General features: G+C 37.8%; 1 protein-coding gene across 1 annotated transcript; it reads right to left on the bottom strand.

The window, feature by feature from the left end:
• Nucleotides 1-984: 984 nt before the first annotated feature.
• On the bottom strand, nt 985-10,182 carry LOC140333240 (keratin, type I cytoskeletal 19-like). The gene is made up of 8 exons (XM_072414778.1): nt 9,655-10,182; nt 7,285-7,367; nt 4,083-4,239; nt 3,748-3,909; nt 3,523-3,648; nt 2,650-2,870; nt 2,160-2,185; nt 985-1,231 (listed from the first exon to the last, which is right to left on the bottom strand). Exons 1-8 carry the CDS (start codon nt 10,126-10,128, stop codon nt 1,212-1,214), a joined length of 1,269 nt encoding a protein of 422 aa, XP_072270879.1. The 5' UTR covers nt 10,129-10,182; the 3' UTR covers nt 985-1,211.
• Nucleotides 10,183-19,484: the final 9,302 nt, after the last annotated feature.

The following is a 19,484-nucleotide window of genomic DNA, read 5'->3' as shown; positions in this document are numbered from 1 at the left end:
AGATTTATTAAGCACTTTCAGTCCCTGTGGTAAACAATGCCTCATATATTATCCCATCTTGCATGGTGGTAAGTGGTGGCCTACATGCCTGAGGGTTAAATGATGTCCACCGTGGACTGTATTTTAAAGAATACATTCACAAAAACCGCTTGGAGCGTAGTATAGTTTTCATTTACCATTTCTGAATTTAGAATCTGAAACAGTTTTTTTGTTCACCTGGAGAATAAGGAGACCCTTCCAATACAGGTAGTCCCCAAGTTAAGGACATCCGACATATGGACAACTTCTACATACGAACGACGCTTTCCTGCTCCCTTGTGTGCAGGACAGAGGCTCTTTGGTGGGGGGAAGGGGGGGGGGGGGTTGCATGACTTGCAGAAGAAATATCTTAGTTTTAACTCTTTAATGACCAAGACAAACTCTGCAGTTGTTTCTTTTTGCATATGAAAGCACAGCTTGCCCAAGAAGGTAAAGAATGTCTAGGTTCCTTAAAGTTTTTTTTCTTTGCTTTGTTTGTGATTAACTCACAGTCAGGATTTTATACAGTAACTGACACCATGCTGCCTAATAATATGTTGAGACAAACATCTGACCCAATTACATTTATTAAAATAATGTACCTGTTCCAACCCACATACAAGTTCAACTTAGGAACAAACCTACAGTCCCTATCTCGTATGTAACCCGTACTAAACTTGGAAAATTTTGGTGTTTGAGTTTCAGTCCCTTCTGTTCTAATCTCAATGTAATAACTATATCAGAGAAATTATGTAAACTGAGGAACCCAGAAAACAGACCTACCCTATATCATGGAAGGTCTACAAATGATTTGTTTCTGTTCCCCATGTGTTTTGAGTTTTTTAGCAGCTTTTGTGAATCTAACATAACCTGCATATGTTTCAATTCTCTTTAGTGTGGCCTAAAAGTAAAAAAAAAGTAAACTTTATAAACCTAAAGGTCAATAAAAACATTTCAGCCATCATGTGATGCTTGACCCAGAAGAATGAATTTATTAGACAGCTAAAGAAAGACAGACTATAAAAGCATGCTCTTGGTACAATAACATTCCACAGATGTTGACCATTCATTAGGATTCTGCAAGCCCAGTCAACCAATCCTTAACTAGAAGCTTCGGCTTAAAGCCATTTTCAGTGCGGAAAGAAAGGAGGGTCTTCTCGTGTAGTAGCTGTCTAATACTTAATTGAGTGTCCTCATCTTCTTTCAATTTTAACTAGAATTAAACAAAGTATATGTTAGTAAAAGTTTTGCAAAAGCAATCTATTTGAAATAAAAATAACTTCTTACATAGTAAGGTTAGGCTAAGCTGAGACTGTACAATATGGAATCATGCATTTAGAACCAGTGTAGAAGTAATGTTGTAAACCTTATCCTCAGATATGCAGTGGATTTTCCTAATCTTTTAGGCACATTGCTCACATTACCCTCTACTATTTATCTGAACTGAATCTAGGCCAATGAAAGCTAATTGTGTTTTGAACCCCTTCTAAAACTTAAGCTACATACACACATGCAATTAATCTTTCACGATCCTTTCCAGCGATTAAGGACTGCACGGTGCATAAATGAGCACTGTACATACAGCACTGTTCTGCTCTATGGAGAGGGAAGGGGGAGAATGGCGGAGCGGCACCCTGCTGCGTGCTCTCCCTCTTCTCTTGCATTAGGATCGTTCATCGTCCATCATCCGTGGATCCCCTAGGACGGTCGTTCGGACGATGGACGACGGGCAATGTACACACGCCAGATTCTCGTCCAATATCGACCCTGAGCCGATTATCGGGCAAGAACCAGTGAACGTGTGTACGTAGCTTTACTGGAACTTAAGAGTAAGATAATACAGCCAAGATTAATTTGACAAGGAACAACAGTCCTAATATATATAAATGCTGGGGTATTTGCTACAGTGGTAAAAATGATTATGCAGCTTGGAGATCTGCAAGTACTAGAGCAAGTCAAGCTGAATGTGACTAGCTACTACTAGATGTACGATGACCTGTATACATTTAGAACAATCATATATAAATATATATATATATATATATTCATTGATATCTGGTTTGGACAGGATTGAAAAGAATTGTCTGAAGTTCCCCCTAAAAGTAGAATATGAAAAAAGAAAATATATGATCATTACTTACCATCTTTTGTTGTGCCCACCACCAACCTGTCAAAAAAAAAAAAAACACATTTATGAGTACAGACCTAACTGGAAGAATTAAAATAGGTTTAGTAAAACAGAAATTCAGTGAAAAATGGTAGCTTACAAAGTACAACATCAAAGTAATGCACCCAAAGGAATGAATTGTGAAAACCATGTGCAAGTCAATAGTTCCATAGCGTGTAAGACTATCTCTGGATGGAAGAAGTGCCAGGTATTTTTTTTGGCCTGGTTGAGCAAGGTAAGTAAAAGCTGCTGCCATCAAATAAAATCAATTTTTCGACAAAACATGTTGAGTTTAATAGTTAGAACCCTTTTTTACTCAATAATTGATTTTTTTTTCTAGAAATAAGACATGTAAGTCGTACATGTATGTCGTACATGTAGGGTGTACAGAACAAAACAGGGACAATGCTCATGAAGCTTCCACAAGACATATGCTATAGTTACCATAGGATAAGACTACTTACTTTGAGTCATGTCCTTCCAGGAGCTGACGGTATGTGGCAATCTCCTGTTCAAGACGTGTTTTAATGTCCATGAGCTGTTTGTACTCAAAGTTCTGACGTTCCATGTCTGATCTCAGATCGCCAAGTTGTGCTTCCAAACTACTGATGAGCGCCTGTATCTGTGCCAATTGTGCACCATACCGCTGCTCTGTTTCTGCCAGTGTTGATTCAAGGGATGATTTCTAAAGAATATAACACAAAAATAAAGCATTTGGACTTATAAACTAGAAGCTGAAAGTTCTTACATAAACCATATTTGAGGCATCCTGAGCAATGGTGATATCAGTGTAAGCATGATGATAGCAAGGTATATAAAGTCATGGCTGTCTTATGGGAGTCTTCAGGATAACTCTGGATCCAGGGGTAGATCCCAAGATCTCTGCTTTAGGTCAGTTGGTTTCCAAAACATCTCAAATGGAGTATGTGATCCAATGCAAGATTATTGATCTTAATATAATGTAAATCCCTCCACAATAACCCTTGCATTGTGCCTGCTGCATTTCCTGAGATCTCGCCAGAAGAATGGTGCCATCAACCCTTCCCCGATCATGGCTGGAGTTGGACTTTTAAACTTGTAGTCAAGTAGTAATAGACAGCATAGGTTTTTTATCTGTAATATCAACATGACTAGAAGAAAAAAATTATTGTCTACAGGTAGTTAAGACCCTGTAGACATTCTTTGACCACTATTTTTTTTTGGAATTTATATATTCAGGATAAACAAATACAAGTATGCAGGTGCATGGTGGAACTTGACAGGCAAGATGGCTTAATGGAGAAATCATCTGCTAATACTCTACTAACATTTATTGTCATCAAGCAATATTCGCTTACCATGCTGAGTTGGGACTGGAGTTCTATTTCTAAGCCTTGGAGTGTGCGCCTAAGGTCTGTGATTTCTGTCTTGCTGGTCTGTATCTGTTCTGTGTGTCCAGCGACTTCCTTGTTTAATTCTTCAGTCTAGAGAAGCAAAGAAGACATTTGTAAAATATAAGTTAGGCTGTTATCATTTATGAATTCCTTTTCCTTCTCAGAAACCGACAAAATGCATCTTCTTACCTTACTGAAGAACCAGGCTTCAGCATCCTTGCGGTTCTTTTCAGCCATATGTTCATATTGTTCTCTCATATCGCTCAAAATCTTTGAAAGATCCACACCTGGGGCTGAGTCCACTTCAACACTGACTTGTCCACCTACTTGTCCACGTAATGCGTTCATTTCCTAAATAAGGTAAGGAAATTTTAAGTTACAAGAAAGAACGTTGATGAATATTTTAGTTACTATGTAGATTTTTTCTCTTCTTTTGTTATTTTAGATTCATTATTCAAAAAAATATAAGATGTGATTTATAACCCTGAAAGTAAGACATTATAAAACACAAAGGGCAGTCGTACCTCCTCATGGTTCTTCTTTAGGTAGGCCAGTTCCTCCTTCAGGGTTTCAATCTGGAGCTCCAGGTCAGCTCTGGCCAAGGTTAGCTCATCCAGTACTCTACGAAGGCCATTGATGTCAGCTTCCACACTCTGGCGAAGAGCGAGCTCATTTTCAAACCTTAAAGAAGAAAAGTTTGTTAAAAATTATCATGAATATTAATTCATTTTATACCCAGCTCTGTTAAGAATAGTCTTGATTGTTTTTAATCACGTGCTCTAGATATAAGAGTAATGATTATATTATATATGGAGCTGATATTGGTTTTACATTGCAAATATTCAGCCTATTGTTTTTGAGGAACATGAAGATTCTCTATTGCTTACAAACCATTGCCCTTTGATATCTATTTTCCCATTCTCAGCTACCAATATACCACAGAACATATGGCATTGACAAAATGGTATCTGATACTTCACCCTTATTCAGTACAGTGCATGTACATTTTAGAAAACCTCTAAACAGGTAACATGTTGCTAAGAAGAGATAATTTACAATAAAACCTGCGCCCACACTCCATAAATACAGCCCTGTATTGACACAGGAAACATCATTTGCTGATTCATTTGCTTTTACTCAGGTGTGGCCATAGGGAATTTATCAGCTCTCCAGGACTACAGCCAAAATCTCTGGTGCACACAATGGCTGCTGCTTGGCTGGCCAGTCCGGATGTACTGTATTGTTACGAAACAGTACGGAGTGTTTTTTTTACTATTCATATACTTCTTAAAAAATCAGACATGATTCGGGCTTAAACTGGCTATGTTGACAGTGGGATATACTGTACACAGGAGCTCCACAATTTATTTCAAAGAAAAAAAACTATACGGTTAGGCATATTAGCCTTCATTGTGCATTCAAATAATGGGTATGTTAAGGTCACTTACAGAAGGACATGTTTTAGCATTGTTGTGTCTCGCTGCTATGTAACTGATTACTTATTAACTTGATTGGGATTTGTGTGTTTCCAGTTTTGTTTAGTGAAATCATGATAAAGGGAATTTTGCAATAAATTACTCTATTCAAATTTGATAACTGCAACCTTTTACCTTTCTGGACAGTTGTTTCTGATAGAAACATACTTGTGTGCATCCTTGCATAAAATGAGATTTTGCAAATTTGTTTAGCAAGGAATGACGGGGAAACTTTGACCTGGGGGATAGGGTGGGGGTAAAAACAACTAAGTAGCTCGTTATTGTTATGGATTCCTAAAAATGAGAACCATGCAAATTGAACCACAATTCACTGATGGTCATTGTCATGTGAGCAATTTCTTCCAGCATCATCTATTGAGAGAGGGAGGGAGGGACGGAGCAGTACCCCGCTCTCCCCCTTCTCTTGCATTAGGATCGTTCGTCGTTCATCGTCCATGGATCCTCCAGGACAGGCGTTCAGACGATGAATGACGCGCCCTTTACACACTCCAGATTCTCGTCCGATATCAACCTTGAGTTGATTATTGGGCAAGAACTATTGGAAGTGTGTACATAGCTTTACAAGAAGCTTTGAACACGAGGGAGTAGGGAAGCCCTGTTCGTATCTATGAGTCGTTCATATGTTGGATCTCCTTAACTCGGGGACTACTTGTATTGACTATAGGCTAGGAGTATTATTACATATAAATGTAAAGTGAGCAAGTAGCGTAAGTTAAATAATATTCAATGTATCCTTTCAAACCAACACACATATTAGATTAAATTCATTAGGCCACTGTGCACAATTATTAACGGAAGTGGCCATTACTTTCAAACATGTGACTGTTGTCTCTACTGTGACCACCATTATTTATAGCAAGCAATAAAATATTAAATCTTAGAAAATTGAGCTGTTTTGTGTATCTGCAGTTATTCCAGGTCTGCAGAGAGTTAAGCCTTCCAGGTGGCACAGGAATATTGACTGCTGCTAACCAAACTGAACAGTGTCACTTTATGAGAACACAGCCACACCCTATACAAATAGTTCTCGCTGCCCAAGTCTTCTCTTTACATTACATGTCTGAGGATAATATTTGGCAGCATTTAGTATTGATATAAAAAAACAAAAAAAGACAACTGAAAAAAAGTGAGTATTTTATGTGGATGTGCATATGGAACTTAATATGGAACAGAAAGTGGTAGTATTCTAGCGTACTTTGTTTTAATCAACTGGATCCACTATCATTCAGCTGGTTCCTTATTCTTCTTCAATTATTCCTTTTTTTGGTCTGATTATAGAGCTCTATTTAAATGCCAGAAGTGTTATGGTACAATAAACCTTTGATCCAACATCTAATTTATTGCATTTGTCATTTTACAAGCCAGTAAAAAAGGAAACATAGAGGTTAAAAAAACCTTGTCAGTTTAATATTTGCACACATTTTTTACGATGCTCAAGGGCGTGGCAGGTTTGTGTCCTCCACTTACATAATATGTGATAAAAAGTGTCCCTCAAAAAGTTATGTACTGGGGCAAGGTTTATTATTTAGGTTAAAGTTTTATTTGCAAAGTATTTCATAAAAGTTCCAAGCTATAGTTGGATATTACTGGTCATTACGTTGTTTTGTTTTTTCCTGAAAGGAAATCATTGCTGAAAGCAGAAATAATCCTGGCTGACCTTATTTTTGGCCTTCTGCTTCACATGCAAGGGCCTCATGGAGACACCCAGTGCTACATGATTTCTGGGAATTCCATTGGAAAAAATAAACTTGCACTGCATTACATGATAAAAAGATCATGATAATTTATACAGAATTTATGTTACTTAGATTAGGAATATTAGGGTATGGTGGGTATTTTTCTATTTGAATTCAGCACTGTACACTGTGAGTCACCTCTACAGCCAAGCTATGGTCACCATAGCCAACTTTAAATACATCTGGTGTATCATACATGGTGGTTCCTTCTATTGAACTCCTCATTGCTTTGTCTTTTAATTATACAAGGGACAGCGAAAGAACCACCGGTGATTTGAAAAAGAGCAAATAATGGATGTATAGGTTAGTAAAAAAACCTTTTCAAATTCAATTGGTGCTATGTGAAGTTGTTTTAAGCTTTATTTACCATAAAACAATAAGCAAAGAACAAATATTATACATATTATTATATTATAATAAATATTTAAATTACTGTATAAATATAAGGAAATTTTACTACAGATTGCTAATGTGACAAAGACTGTCCTACTTACTTAGTTCTGAAGTCATCAGCTGCCAGCCTGGCATTGTCCACTTGCAGAACAATCTTGGAGTTGTCAATGGTAGCAGCAAGGATCTAAAATGGAATAGTAATCACATTTAGAGAAGTCTTTCAGAATAACTAATTTGAGAATTACTTTTACTGCTTATTAAAAACTCTCTTATTCTCAGGGTAGTTTAAAAGATAAAAAGATATTGAAATATGACAGAACATACTAATCGACAATGTAACTACAAGGTAATTGTGGTGGTTTCAGGCTATGACACACCCAACAGCCAAGGAGCATGGCGACAAAAAAGAATAAACTTTGTGTTTATATAAGGAGTAAGTGGTTGTCAATACAAATTATTGGAGGCACCTACAATGCAGGAATCCCTCATACACCTATTGGATTTATTACATTTCAGTGGCAGATTTTTGCCTAGCTTTGGTCATCAGCTGCAGTAGAAATGGGTTTCAATCTCCCCTGTTTAATAAAGAAGTGGGCACTTCTTTTTTATCAGAAGAAGGATGCCAAAATTTCAATGATGCAATGTCTAAATCGGAAGAGATGGTCCAGAGCCCACCAAACTCCACATACAGGAGAAATATTACATAGGTTGTCTGACTTCATAAGCTAACAGGTGCCCACATAAAAGTCTGTCCCTCAGCTCAACTCCATTAGCAGGTATTTTGTTTTCAACATTTGTTAGGACAGACTTGTTCCTCTGGTAGTTGCCAGGAGTTCCTTGAGCTATGGCTGATTGACTGCCCATAAGATGGTGCCTACATAGTTCTAGGGTCAACACCACTCGGCCGAGCCAGCTGAATACAACCAAGGTAGCATTCTCCCCGATAATGGATGGGGTACATTCATTTCTAGGGCCAACACCACTTGGCCAAGCCAGCTGCCTTCAACCAAGGTAGCATTCTTACCAATAATGGATGGGGGACATTCTTCCCACTAGCAACCAATGCATTTTGTATTTTTCCCATTCATTGACTAGCAAGGGTTTCTCAAGACCTAAAAATGATTTTATGGGTTCCTTAGGGGTTAAAAGGCTGAGTGACTATACATTTGGATATTTCCTAAACAAATCATGAGAGATCCATACTGCCCAGTCTAGACTCTGTACTATAGAAGCTATAGAGATTTTTGGCTTGTGAAGTGGTTCATTTTTTTTCGAAAAGAGATTTTTATAATTATTATGGAACCCTCTAGGAATGTGGAGCTTTTGATGCATTATTGTCACTCATCCTGTACATATCCTGTTTATTACAAGCAATGATTCAACCACTCATATCACCTGCGGAGGTTGAAGAGTTTTGGGCACTTAATGAGTCTTATTAATCTGGGCTAAACAGTCCAAAAACATTATCATAAATCATCCAAAAAAGTTCTAATCCCAACCTCCTAAATGGTGTTAAAGCAATGCTAAGCTTAGCCGATGAATTTTGCTTATGAATTCTTTGTGCTTAGTGGATCCGGGGGGGTTTGGGCGTGGTAGAGGTTTGGTCATTTGGCTGCATACTTTGGTATTAAAAAAAGTGACCCTTTTGTACCTGGGAAAATTGGAAGCTGTCCCTGATGCTCAATCATTATGGCTCAAGAAGATCATTTTAGAAAAGAATAAACTGTTACTACTTTGTAGGATTAAACCTGTTTTTCTAGTTTGCTTGTCCCTTTCTTAACCTTTGTGGTACTTAGCCGTTATAAGCTCCCTGCAAGTCTCTCCTGTGCAAAACAGGGAAAGAATCATCGGCTGTTTCCCAGTTCCATACAGATTTGTTTTATTCTTAGCATTTATTGCTTTATATAGCTGTTTTTGTTTATTATTTATTTACGCTGTATATTAATAAATCAACATATAAAACCATATCCATAGACATCCAGGATTGAGCAATTCACTAACTACAAGTACCAGCAGGCACTGCCAACCAGCAGCTGGCAGTGAATTCTGGGACGTGCGGTTACCTAAAGCCTTCTAAACTTATGGTTATCAGTCACCTGATCTATCACATTTATTAGTTTATTTTATATGACAGTTTATTAATGTTTTATTTTATTGTTTATTATAGTACTTTATCATTAGTGCACTAGCTAATGTTATAAATTATCTTTTTGAAATATGTTAAGATACTAAAACAATTGCACACAGTGAATATAGTGAGGACAGGATAGTAGTATATGCAGAGAATGAACACAAAAAATAGGATTAGGTTTTAGTTACCTGTACATAAAATTAAATAGGATGTATAGACAAGATTATGACTAAGTTTATTTTTTCAGTAGGAGGACCTTACACATGTCAAGTTAGATTATTATTACACTTAATGTATACCATATGTCAAAATAAAAGAAATGACAGGTGTGCCATCTTACCTTATCTCTGAGGTCCTCGATGGTCTTGAAGTAGGGGCTGTAGTCACGGGTTGGGCTGGGTCCTTGCTTTTCGTACCACTCCCGGATCTTCAACTCTAGGGATGAGTTGGCCTCCTCCAATGAGCGCACCTTGTCCAAGTAGGAGGCCAAACGGTCGTTCAGGTTCTGCATGGTCTCCTTCTCATTGCCAGACAGCAGGGCATCCCCTGATACACTGACACTATAGCTGCTTCCATAGCCACCACCAGAGCCATAGCCACCACCAGAGCTATAGCCACCACCAAAACCGCTGCCTAGACCACCACCATATCCAGAGGAGACAAAGCGGGCAGAAGACACAGAAACCCCTTGTCCTCCATATCCACCATGAACACTTGGGGCTTTGAAGGAGACCCTCCCTGCTCCTCCACCAATGCCACTACCCAGACCTCTGTAAGAGGTGGAGATGGTGCTCTGGCGGGTGCTGTAAGACATGGTCAAAGTAGCTTGGCTTGAACAGACCTAGAGATGTAGATCACAGGAGTGTAACTGCTCTCTCAACTCCAGCTTCCTTTTATTCTTCACTAACTGGGAGGTGCCAGAAAGCCTGATGGAATTTCACCGGCTTCTTCTACTCATGCCAAGAAACAAGAGACATTTCTCATTGGTCTGCTGAAATGATCCCCCCTTTTTTTTAGCAGCCCTTCAAAAATACTCTTTACACTAAACAAACACTGCATTTTTTTCCTCCTAAAGTTTAGACAAAAGAATCCTTTGAATCACAGGTGGAGAGGGAGGGGGGAAAACACTGAACTATAGAAAAAAAGTTTCCCTGATTATGTTATGCGAAGATAAGTCACTGTTATTTCTGTTAACCCTCTTGTCTCAAAGGAAAAGGACACAGGCAACTGTACAATTATTAGAAATGTTAAAAAAGGAAAGGGACTTTGAATATGTGCAAATTACAGGATTCTCATATAGCAAATAAAGCTGTCCTTAAAAAGACCTGTTTTATAAACTCGATTTAGAAAGGATCTCAGGGACTCAGTGGGTAATTCACCTCCTGTACAGACAACAATTATTTAGACTGCAAAAATAACATTGTAGGATAATGTGTCAATGAGTATTTTATGGAACTAGTTTTACATCTGCATATCTGAGCCAATAACAATTACATTGAAAAAGTTTTGGCAATACAATTTGTCAAAAATTACTCATTTGGTGATATCTGGTTTTATAAGAGTCAAGCGTTCAGCACCCTGCTGTGCTCTCCTCCATAGGTATGCACAGCGGTCAGTCACAATCAGTTCTTTTTTTAAAAAAAAAAGATTGTTTGGCACAACAAAAAAAAGGTCAATAGGTTGGAATTTATATAGCTTTCCCATTGATCTTTTTAGAATGACAACAATTATTTAAAATTTTGAATTATCTGCGGCAAATTGATGAACTGCTGTACACAGGTCAGATCCGTAACCCGGAAATGGTGGTAATGCATGCTCAATGCCAACCCCCTGATGCCAAATACAATATTTTAATGCACACTGATGCAGTCACTAACAAGCTGTAAATCCTTATTCATGCAATCTCACATGCTGCACATCATTTCCAGAGCTGCTGAGGAATTGTTGTCATGACTTACACGTTAGAAAACAATCATACTATTTTAAACATCTATTTATTAAATGGATTGTATGGTCCAACATAATAAATGATTGCTGTGATCTGCAACTAATCGATGTCACTCTAAAGAGAGCAGTGGAAAATCCATGTGAATTCCACCCTACTGATCTTTTCTTTGTTGACCCAAACTATCATTTTTCTTGTTAAAAGGAAGGTGAACAAATGGCTTAATCTGTGTTTAAGTGTTCATTTACCATATGTATGGCTAGAATTACACGAGAAAGCATAGGGAGGAAAAGTTGATGCGGATGATGGCATAGCTTGGATACCATATAAGCAATAAAGCTAGGTACACACGTGCAATGGTTCCCATCTGATAATTTGCTCAGGGCTAATATCGGACGAGAATCTTGTATGTGTACAGTGTTCATCGTCCATTGTCTGCATGACGGTCCTGGTGGATCAACGGACGATGGTTGATGAACAATCGTAATGCAAGTTAAGGGGAGAGAGCACAGTGGGGTGCCGCTCCATCATTCTCCCCCTCCCCTCTCCATGGAGCAGAACAGATGCATCATGCAGTCGTTTGTCCTTGGAAAAGATTGTGAAAGATCCTATCCAACGACAATTATTGCACATGTGTACTTATGAGGTCCATGGCTCCTGGCACGTGTGTGCCAATTCATATTATAAACCAGCCTTATCTATGGGTAGTCTCTACATCTAGGAAGAAAATATCACAAAAATATACACATATTGTATGGTTGGTATCAGTTGAATAGGGCAGTGTATGGGAAACCAGGTACTAATAATTTATAGTATAATGCAAAATATATTTTATGGTTTTATGTTTTAGTTTTAAATTTTGTTGGTCAAATCATACACATATCAAGTAATCAACACAAGTCAGGGATGGCAGATTGCACTGTAAACAGAACTTCAATGGCTGAAATAAAAAGTGATGTCTGGTTGTTTTTATCAGCTATCTGATTACATTGTGGGTTATCTGTATTGTGGTTACTTAATAACCAAACCCTCATGTTCACATTGACACTGGTAAATAGTTTATATTCAGTATCACATTTTAGGATTAGAGGGTCCCTTGGGCTTCACCACTTCAAAGTCCCACAGACATTAGATGATCCATAAACAAATAGGTTTATTTATCAATAGGATTCTATTGTCTATGGTTGATTTTAGTCCTGTCTTGGCCAACACTAATTATTCCTCTGCATATTCTGCAAGTTGTCTAGTCCAAAGCAAGTTCTAGAGTCATCATACCTTCCACATTTCTAAGAAGAGAGACACAATAAAGCATTAGGTATGTAGGCATAGATCACATCCTACTATGCCCCTATGTTGAGGACTATGAAGAGTTTTGGGTGTTAAAAAGTCTGAAATAAAACAGCCAAAAAATGCAATAGACAATAAATATTTATTTTTGTATTTCTTTGCAATCTCTTGACCACAAATCCTATGTGGTATGTGCAGCCAATGCATATGTACTATAGAATGGATATAGCTGCAGAGATTGGACTAGGGTTGCACTCTTTCTCATAAATTGTGTGCAAAAGTATCATCCAATGGGTAGCATCAACATGAATATATATTAAATGAGAAAGATGCAGAGGATTGGAAACACACTGTCGTAATTCAATGATGGCCTTGAACTGGAATTCAACTGGATAGCAAAAATGCATATTGCAGAAGTGTATCAATTGTTATGTATGGAGCACAGACTGATATTCATTTTTACCTGGAACTCTACCTTAATACCAATTAAAATTCAGCAATTCCAGGGGCCACAAACCTAGAACTGCCTTTTACATATTTACTGGGATATCAACTACATTGTTGAAGATAATGTATGAATATATAACCTGTAATCAATGAATGGCTGAAGGCTCTAATGCTACTGATACACATTGCATAAGCATTGAATATCTTTAAAACAAACAATCATTCCACTCTTAACATGTGTGTAATGGTTTGGAACGGCTGATGAGTATCTGTATCCATTGTCCATCACTGGCCAATAAAATCTACCAGGGTAGAAAATTTTAGTTGTAGTTTGTTGCTGTCATCATTGTGAACCATTTGTCTGGGTGTATGGAATCTAAAAACAGCGCATAGTCAGGATCATACAGAGGGCTTAAAGACCAGAAGTGAGTTCCGAAGTTTCAAGATCTCAGCTGATAGTTTGTTGCGTATCGGACATTGACAGATGATGGCTTCACCCAGATAGTGTAATGTTCATCTGACCCACGATCATTTTGGTATTTTACATATTACATTTTTGTATTTTACTATATACTGAACATTACAGCCTGTTTGTTATGTTATGTTATGGACTGGTCCACAGTGTATTGGAATTATAAGCTATGGCCATAGTGCAGCCAATGCAAACTTAATATATAGTGACTGATTTATTACATAAATGGGAAAAACCAAAATAGTCTGCAGATTTTTTTTTTCCATCATCAGTAACTGTACTATGGCACTTCTCTAGCACTTGTGCAAAACTTCACATAGCAGAATGAAAAGCAGCGACTTGTCAAAGGGAAAGGGATGTGGCTTGAAAATTTATGATGGTGCCTTGCTTTAGCTTCACACATTATATAAGGGAGTAGGGCTGCGAGAGTTTACACATCTTCTCTAGTTAATTATCTCTCCCAGTAAATTGCCCTATAAATGTTCATGTAAATACCACCACAGGCAAAGGGTATCTTGCTTGGGAGACTAAAGTTACACACTTATGTCAGATGATTCTCACCTGAAACAAACGGCCTTGCTTGTCTGATATTTATACGGTGGCTCCCTGACGTCATTCATCAACCCACCATGGCAAGGCCTTGGGTAGTATAGTTCACACGGGACATGCCACACCAATTATTGTTCAGCATTCCCTTTTTTCCTCTAATGTCCTAATGGCTATAGAAGGCTTTGCTTAAAAATAATCCAACAAAAAAATATAAATATTACCCATATAACAATAATAACAAATAAATATAGAGTTAGTCTTTAAAGGCACTTTACCAAAAACTCTGTATAAGCAGAACCACAGTTGGACCCCAAAGGAACTACATTGCTTTGGAGACAAGTACGTCACAGGCATACATCATTACATTGATTCTAGTCTATAAAATTACACTAAAACATTGGAAAATACATTTTCAATAACCAAATAATCAATTTTAGGAAGGATGGATGGAAAGCTCAGCCAAAATTTAGAATGCCTCTCAATCAGACATTCTCCACCAATAGTCTGAGACACCCAAGTCCAACAAAATCAAACTTATTCTAATACCCTTGTCAAGTTAACAAATGCATAGAACCATTGTATGGAAGCAAATTTGTGGAAGAACATCTATTTCATGGGCAAAATGTGCTTTGATTCCAGTACAGCTCATTTTCTCATCCAAGTCAGATAGGTGTAACCATGTGACACTTATGGTGGGAAGAAGATACCAGCCTACATTTCCCAAAATCCCTGCATTATAGGGAACATAGTTGGACATAGGAAAATACAGGCTCGGTTGTGGTCTTCCAGAGTAACCATTATGTAGACCCTACACCAGGGGTGCCCAACACGTGGATCACGATCCACCGGTAGATTGCAAAGGCAACACGAGTAAATCGCGGAGCCCTCGCTTTCAAAATAAACTCCACCGCACACAGGAGTTAAGTCCAAGTTGTTGGTAGATCATTTTGACTTGGTCGTTTTAAAAGTAGCTCGCAAGCCAAAAAATGGTGGGCAACCCTGCCCTACACTGATGTATATTCCATGCTCTAGGCTATCTGGAAGTGTACATAGATGGTCACTGGATCATATCATACATTTGATTTGATTATGTTGATAGGTCCAATAAGGGCAGTAGAGCTATGGTGGCAGTATCAGTAGTTAGTGCAGTTAGCAGTGGAAGTAGTAGCTTCAGCAGTACTAATAATACGAGTAGTAATAATTGTAATATTAATGTTACCATTTTTAGTAGTACAGGTAGTATTGGTATTAATAAAAACACAGAATGGAGGATGAAAAAAATCTATTGCACAAAGGACTAATTCATGAATACTAAGAAACCAAAAATAAAGCTACTGCACAAAGCAAGAAATAATCTCTGCAACCAGATATCCGATCAGTTGCAAAGTTTAATAATCATCCCTTATGAATCTACAGTACATACATGGATGCTTCTGGGAAAAGCCTGGTCCAGCTCCATCTCCCAATAAAGCAGATTTTCCCTTTTATGGTTCCCTGAGAAGTTCACAAATGGCAAGCCTAAAATTTTGTTTCTGTCTTATGCTCCCCTAGAGATTCGAAGAAAGCTAAATTAAGACTTACAGCATGCAATGTATTCTGCTTAAACTGATCCAATTACATGATAGAGTTAATGTTGTTAAAAAAAATAAGCATATTCACATTATGATGTACTATTTTTATCATGAATGAAATAAAAAGAAAATCCATTAAACACCGCACCAGAATGTGCACTAAAAACTTTAAAATGATATAGAATAAAAGAGTTGTATAAAATGTGTAAACAGGAAATGTAATAGAGATGGTATTACAAAGAAATGAATACTTTAGAACAAATTATAAAACTAAAATGCCAATTGTACATTCTTTTATTTTATCTTCCTAAGTCAGAAAACTGAATTAAGAACAATTTTAAAGGATCCTCTTACCTAGAAGCATGCTGGAAATCCTATAAGAGTACTTTGGATCTCCAGTGGTCTTTTGGGCTCCTTAAGACAATGACTATGTCCTGAATAACCGTGCCTGGAAAAGCAGGAAGTTTTTAGAATCTGCTTCTATTCTGTAGTTATAAACACTGTGAATGTCTGCTTCTCTTATTCTGTATGCTGTGTGTAATTCTCAGTATCTGTTCTTATTCTTTATTTATCCACATTGCTCAATTCTTAGGGTCTTATGTGGCTATTCTCTATGCATAGACTCTGCACCAGAGTTTCTAAAACTTTTTAACATGGGGAACCCCTTAAAATAACTTTCAGGTTTTAAAGAGACCCTGTTTATAATTACTATATTCACAGCTCACATTACATTAGTATGGTGGCCCTTGGGAATAATGGTGGCCAGTGAGAAGAATGCCATCATTGCAGATATCTAAAAAGATCTTCGTCATCTGTTAAGCTGGCCAGAGAGTCTAAAACTGCTCATTGCTCAAGGAACCCCTAGAAACCTCTGGGGGAACCCTGGCTGAGAAACACTGCTCTGCATCGTAGTATTTCTCTTCTTCTTTATGCTATTCTATGCTAAGTACTATGCTGGGATTACGTTCCCTCAGTCAATTGGTAAAGCAATCCTTTTGCTATTGGGAAATTGTGTAGAAGTCTCCATATCTGGAAGTACCCCATTTTTTTTATAATTCTCCACAAGGTTTAAAGTAGGGTTTTGTTAGGTGCCCATTGGTCACCCAGGCGAATTTATTTTTTTTTTGGACCACATTAGACCACAGTTTACCAATTCACTATGCTGGGTGAATATTTACTTTCCAGCACCCACTTATCTCCACATGTAAAATACATCATATACTGGCGTATTCAACTTTGTGCATCGTATTGTTGTGAAAATCAACAGGCAGGAACCTGGCCCCGTCTCAAATACTTTTCCAACCCCAGATCCTCCCTGCGACCTCTGCTAACCACTGGGTGCTTGGTATGTGTTACCATAGAGAGGATTAAGCTGTTATCATAAATAGGCCTTTTCTTCTGTCAGACCGGTGAGAGACAGGGAGATTCTTTTACAACTCTTTGACATTGAATTGTTTTGTTCTTTTATTTTTTTGTTTTGTTTACATCTGTGTTTCAGTGTATTCTGCGACTTTCACTATACATATAGTGTTTAGATAATCTTACCAGGAATGAATAGTTTAGAGATCAGATGAACGATTGATTGACAGACAAGGGTGAGAGGTACCTGAATATGACGTTCTTGTTTGCACAGGGTAGCATGTGTTCTCTACGGACTGCCTATCAAGCCTGATCATGATCTTCTTTTTTTCCTAGAACGGCAAATAACAAAAAGAAGTCATGGGCCTGGAAGTTTTGGGCCTTTTTACATGGCTATAGTGAGTACGTGCAAGCCATAAAGAAGGACCTGCTTGTTACAGAAAGATGTTCTCCACTGACTGCCTGTCAAGCCTGATCATGATCTTCTTTTTTTTTTCTAGTACCGCAAATAACAAAAAGAAGTCTTGGGCTTGGAAGTTTTGGGCCTGTTTACATGGGTATAGTGAGTACGTGCAAGGAAGAAGGACCTGCTTGTTACGGAAAGATGGTTAGACCTTTGGTCTGTATTAACAAGCATTAGCAAGCTGGAAATCCTCGGATCAAATCCACATTTGCAGTATTATTTGTTAATGTCATGGAGGCATAGTTGGCTCAGTGGATAGCACTCTCTTCTTTGCATCATTTGAATCTAGGCCAGGAAAGGGAATAGCACTCCCCATGTCTGTGTGGGTTTCCTCCCATGTCCCAAAAAATGCAGTTCCCCTCAAAAACTTGGTCTTAGACTGTTTTACTGACATATGACTAAAGTATGGACATTAGATTATGAACCCCTTTGAGGGAGGTAATAATATGACCAAAGACTTTGTAAAGTGCTGTGTGATATGTTGGTGCTATATAAATAAAAAAAAAGTTATTCTTAGCATTGACAAAGGAACAGGTAGTATGGTAGTAAATAATGTAAAAACTGCACCTACCCATTGGTTTAACAAAAACGTTATTATTTGCAGGTATAAATAGGATCGGAAGGTTCAAATTCAGAGATCCCATTGAGGACCTCATAGTGCCAATCCAATATATCCAAGAGAAATATATTTTATGTATGTACAATAATATACTGACAAATTGTTGAAATTGTACAAAGGAAAGTCATCATGTATGTGCGTTTTGGAGACAGCAATGGATAAAAATGATCTTACCACTTCAGAGTTTTATGAATAAATAGTCCACCACACTTATTACGCCAATCAACAAAGAACAGTATACAAAATAAACAAATGCAAACACTTGAAATGACCTTTATTACTGCACGTTATTTAGACTTCATATACCATAGTTATATTTAGTAGATAACCAGGAATAAAATTGTGACAACTTAGAAACATAAACCAAATGCCTTTTAGACACAAGTCCTACCACCACCATTTGTTCATTTAATCCCTTGTCTACCTACATTACCCCTATTAAGCATGCCACAACAAACTTAATGATTTGCCACCAAAATAAGAAGCTGTTATTGTTAGGAGAGAGTCAGCCTTACCTACAATTAGGAAAAGAATAAGCATAAAAAAACCACCTCAACAACATTACATTTTAATTTTTTATTAAACAAGGTAGTAAAGGGGTCTGGAAGTCCCCTTGGACCACAGCATTAAACAACATAGCCCACCATCCTTCCAGTAGTATTCTAGTATGCAGCATTCCTGATGTATCAAGGGTTTCAATGACTGGGAAATAAATGTGCCACAAACCCAGCCACTTTACTGTGAATTATTAGACAACTTAATAGCTCCAACTGAACAGACAAACCAGTTGGGTGAGTTATGAATCCAAAATTGACATTAAGTCCCTATAAGTGACATGGGATGGGTCTGACACAAGACTTTGGAATTTAGAATGAAAAATAAAGCTTTGTCTTCTGTCTTTTAATCCCTCCGGCAATGGATTGTTTGACAATTCAAACTGGTCTGTGTAGCCAAAGATATTATTATGGATTTAAATAAAATACCCTTTGTTACATTCCATAGCTGGACCCATCAAAATGTTCCTAACTGTTCTGAATTCATAACAATATTTGGAGGTCATGTATGTCTTCCTTTATCTTTAGAAGATAAACAATATATTAAAAATAAAACTAAAAAAGAATATTCAGCAAAGCATTATCCTAATAATAGGATAGGCACACAAATTAGATTATGTACATATGCTAGATCAGCGGTCGCCAACCTTTTTTGACCTACGGACCACTAAATGCATGGGATCCGGACAGCACATGCGCGGAGAGCCATGTGTCACTCAAAGAGGAAGAGACTTCCCCCAGAGGGACTTCAAAATGCCAGAACCTGTTCACTCTCCCAATGCAGGCTCAAATTCGAGACACAACCCGTCCACCACCCTGAGTCTACAATCCGTACGGGAGGCATGGTCCACGGCTCTGGCCTATGCGCCCCCCCCAGCAGGGTCCTTCTCCTGACCCTGCTGGG

Source organism: Pyxicephalus adspersus, chromosome 6 (genome assembly GCF_032062135.1).
Source record: "Pyxicephalus adspersus chromosome 6, UCB_Pads_2.0, whole genome shotgun sequence".
Taxonomy (NCBI): domain Eukaryota; kingdom Metazoa; phylum Chordata; class Amphibia; order Anura; family Pyxicephalidae; genus Pyxicephalus; species Pyxicephalus adspersus.
This window is presented reverse-complemented; position numbering and strand designations above follow the sequence as displayed.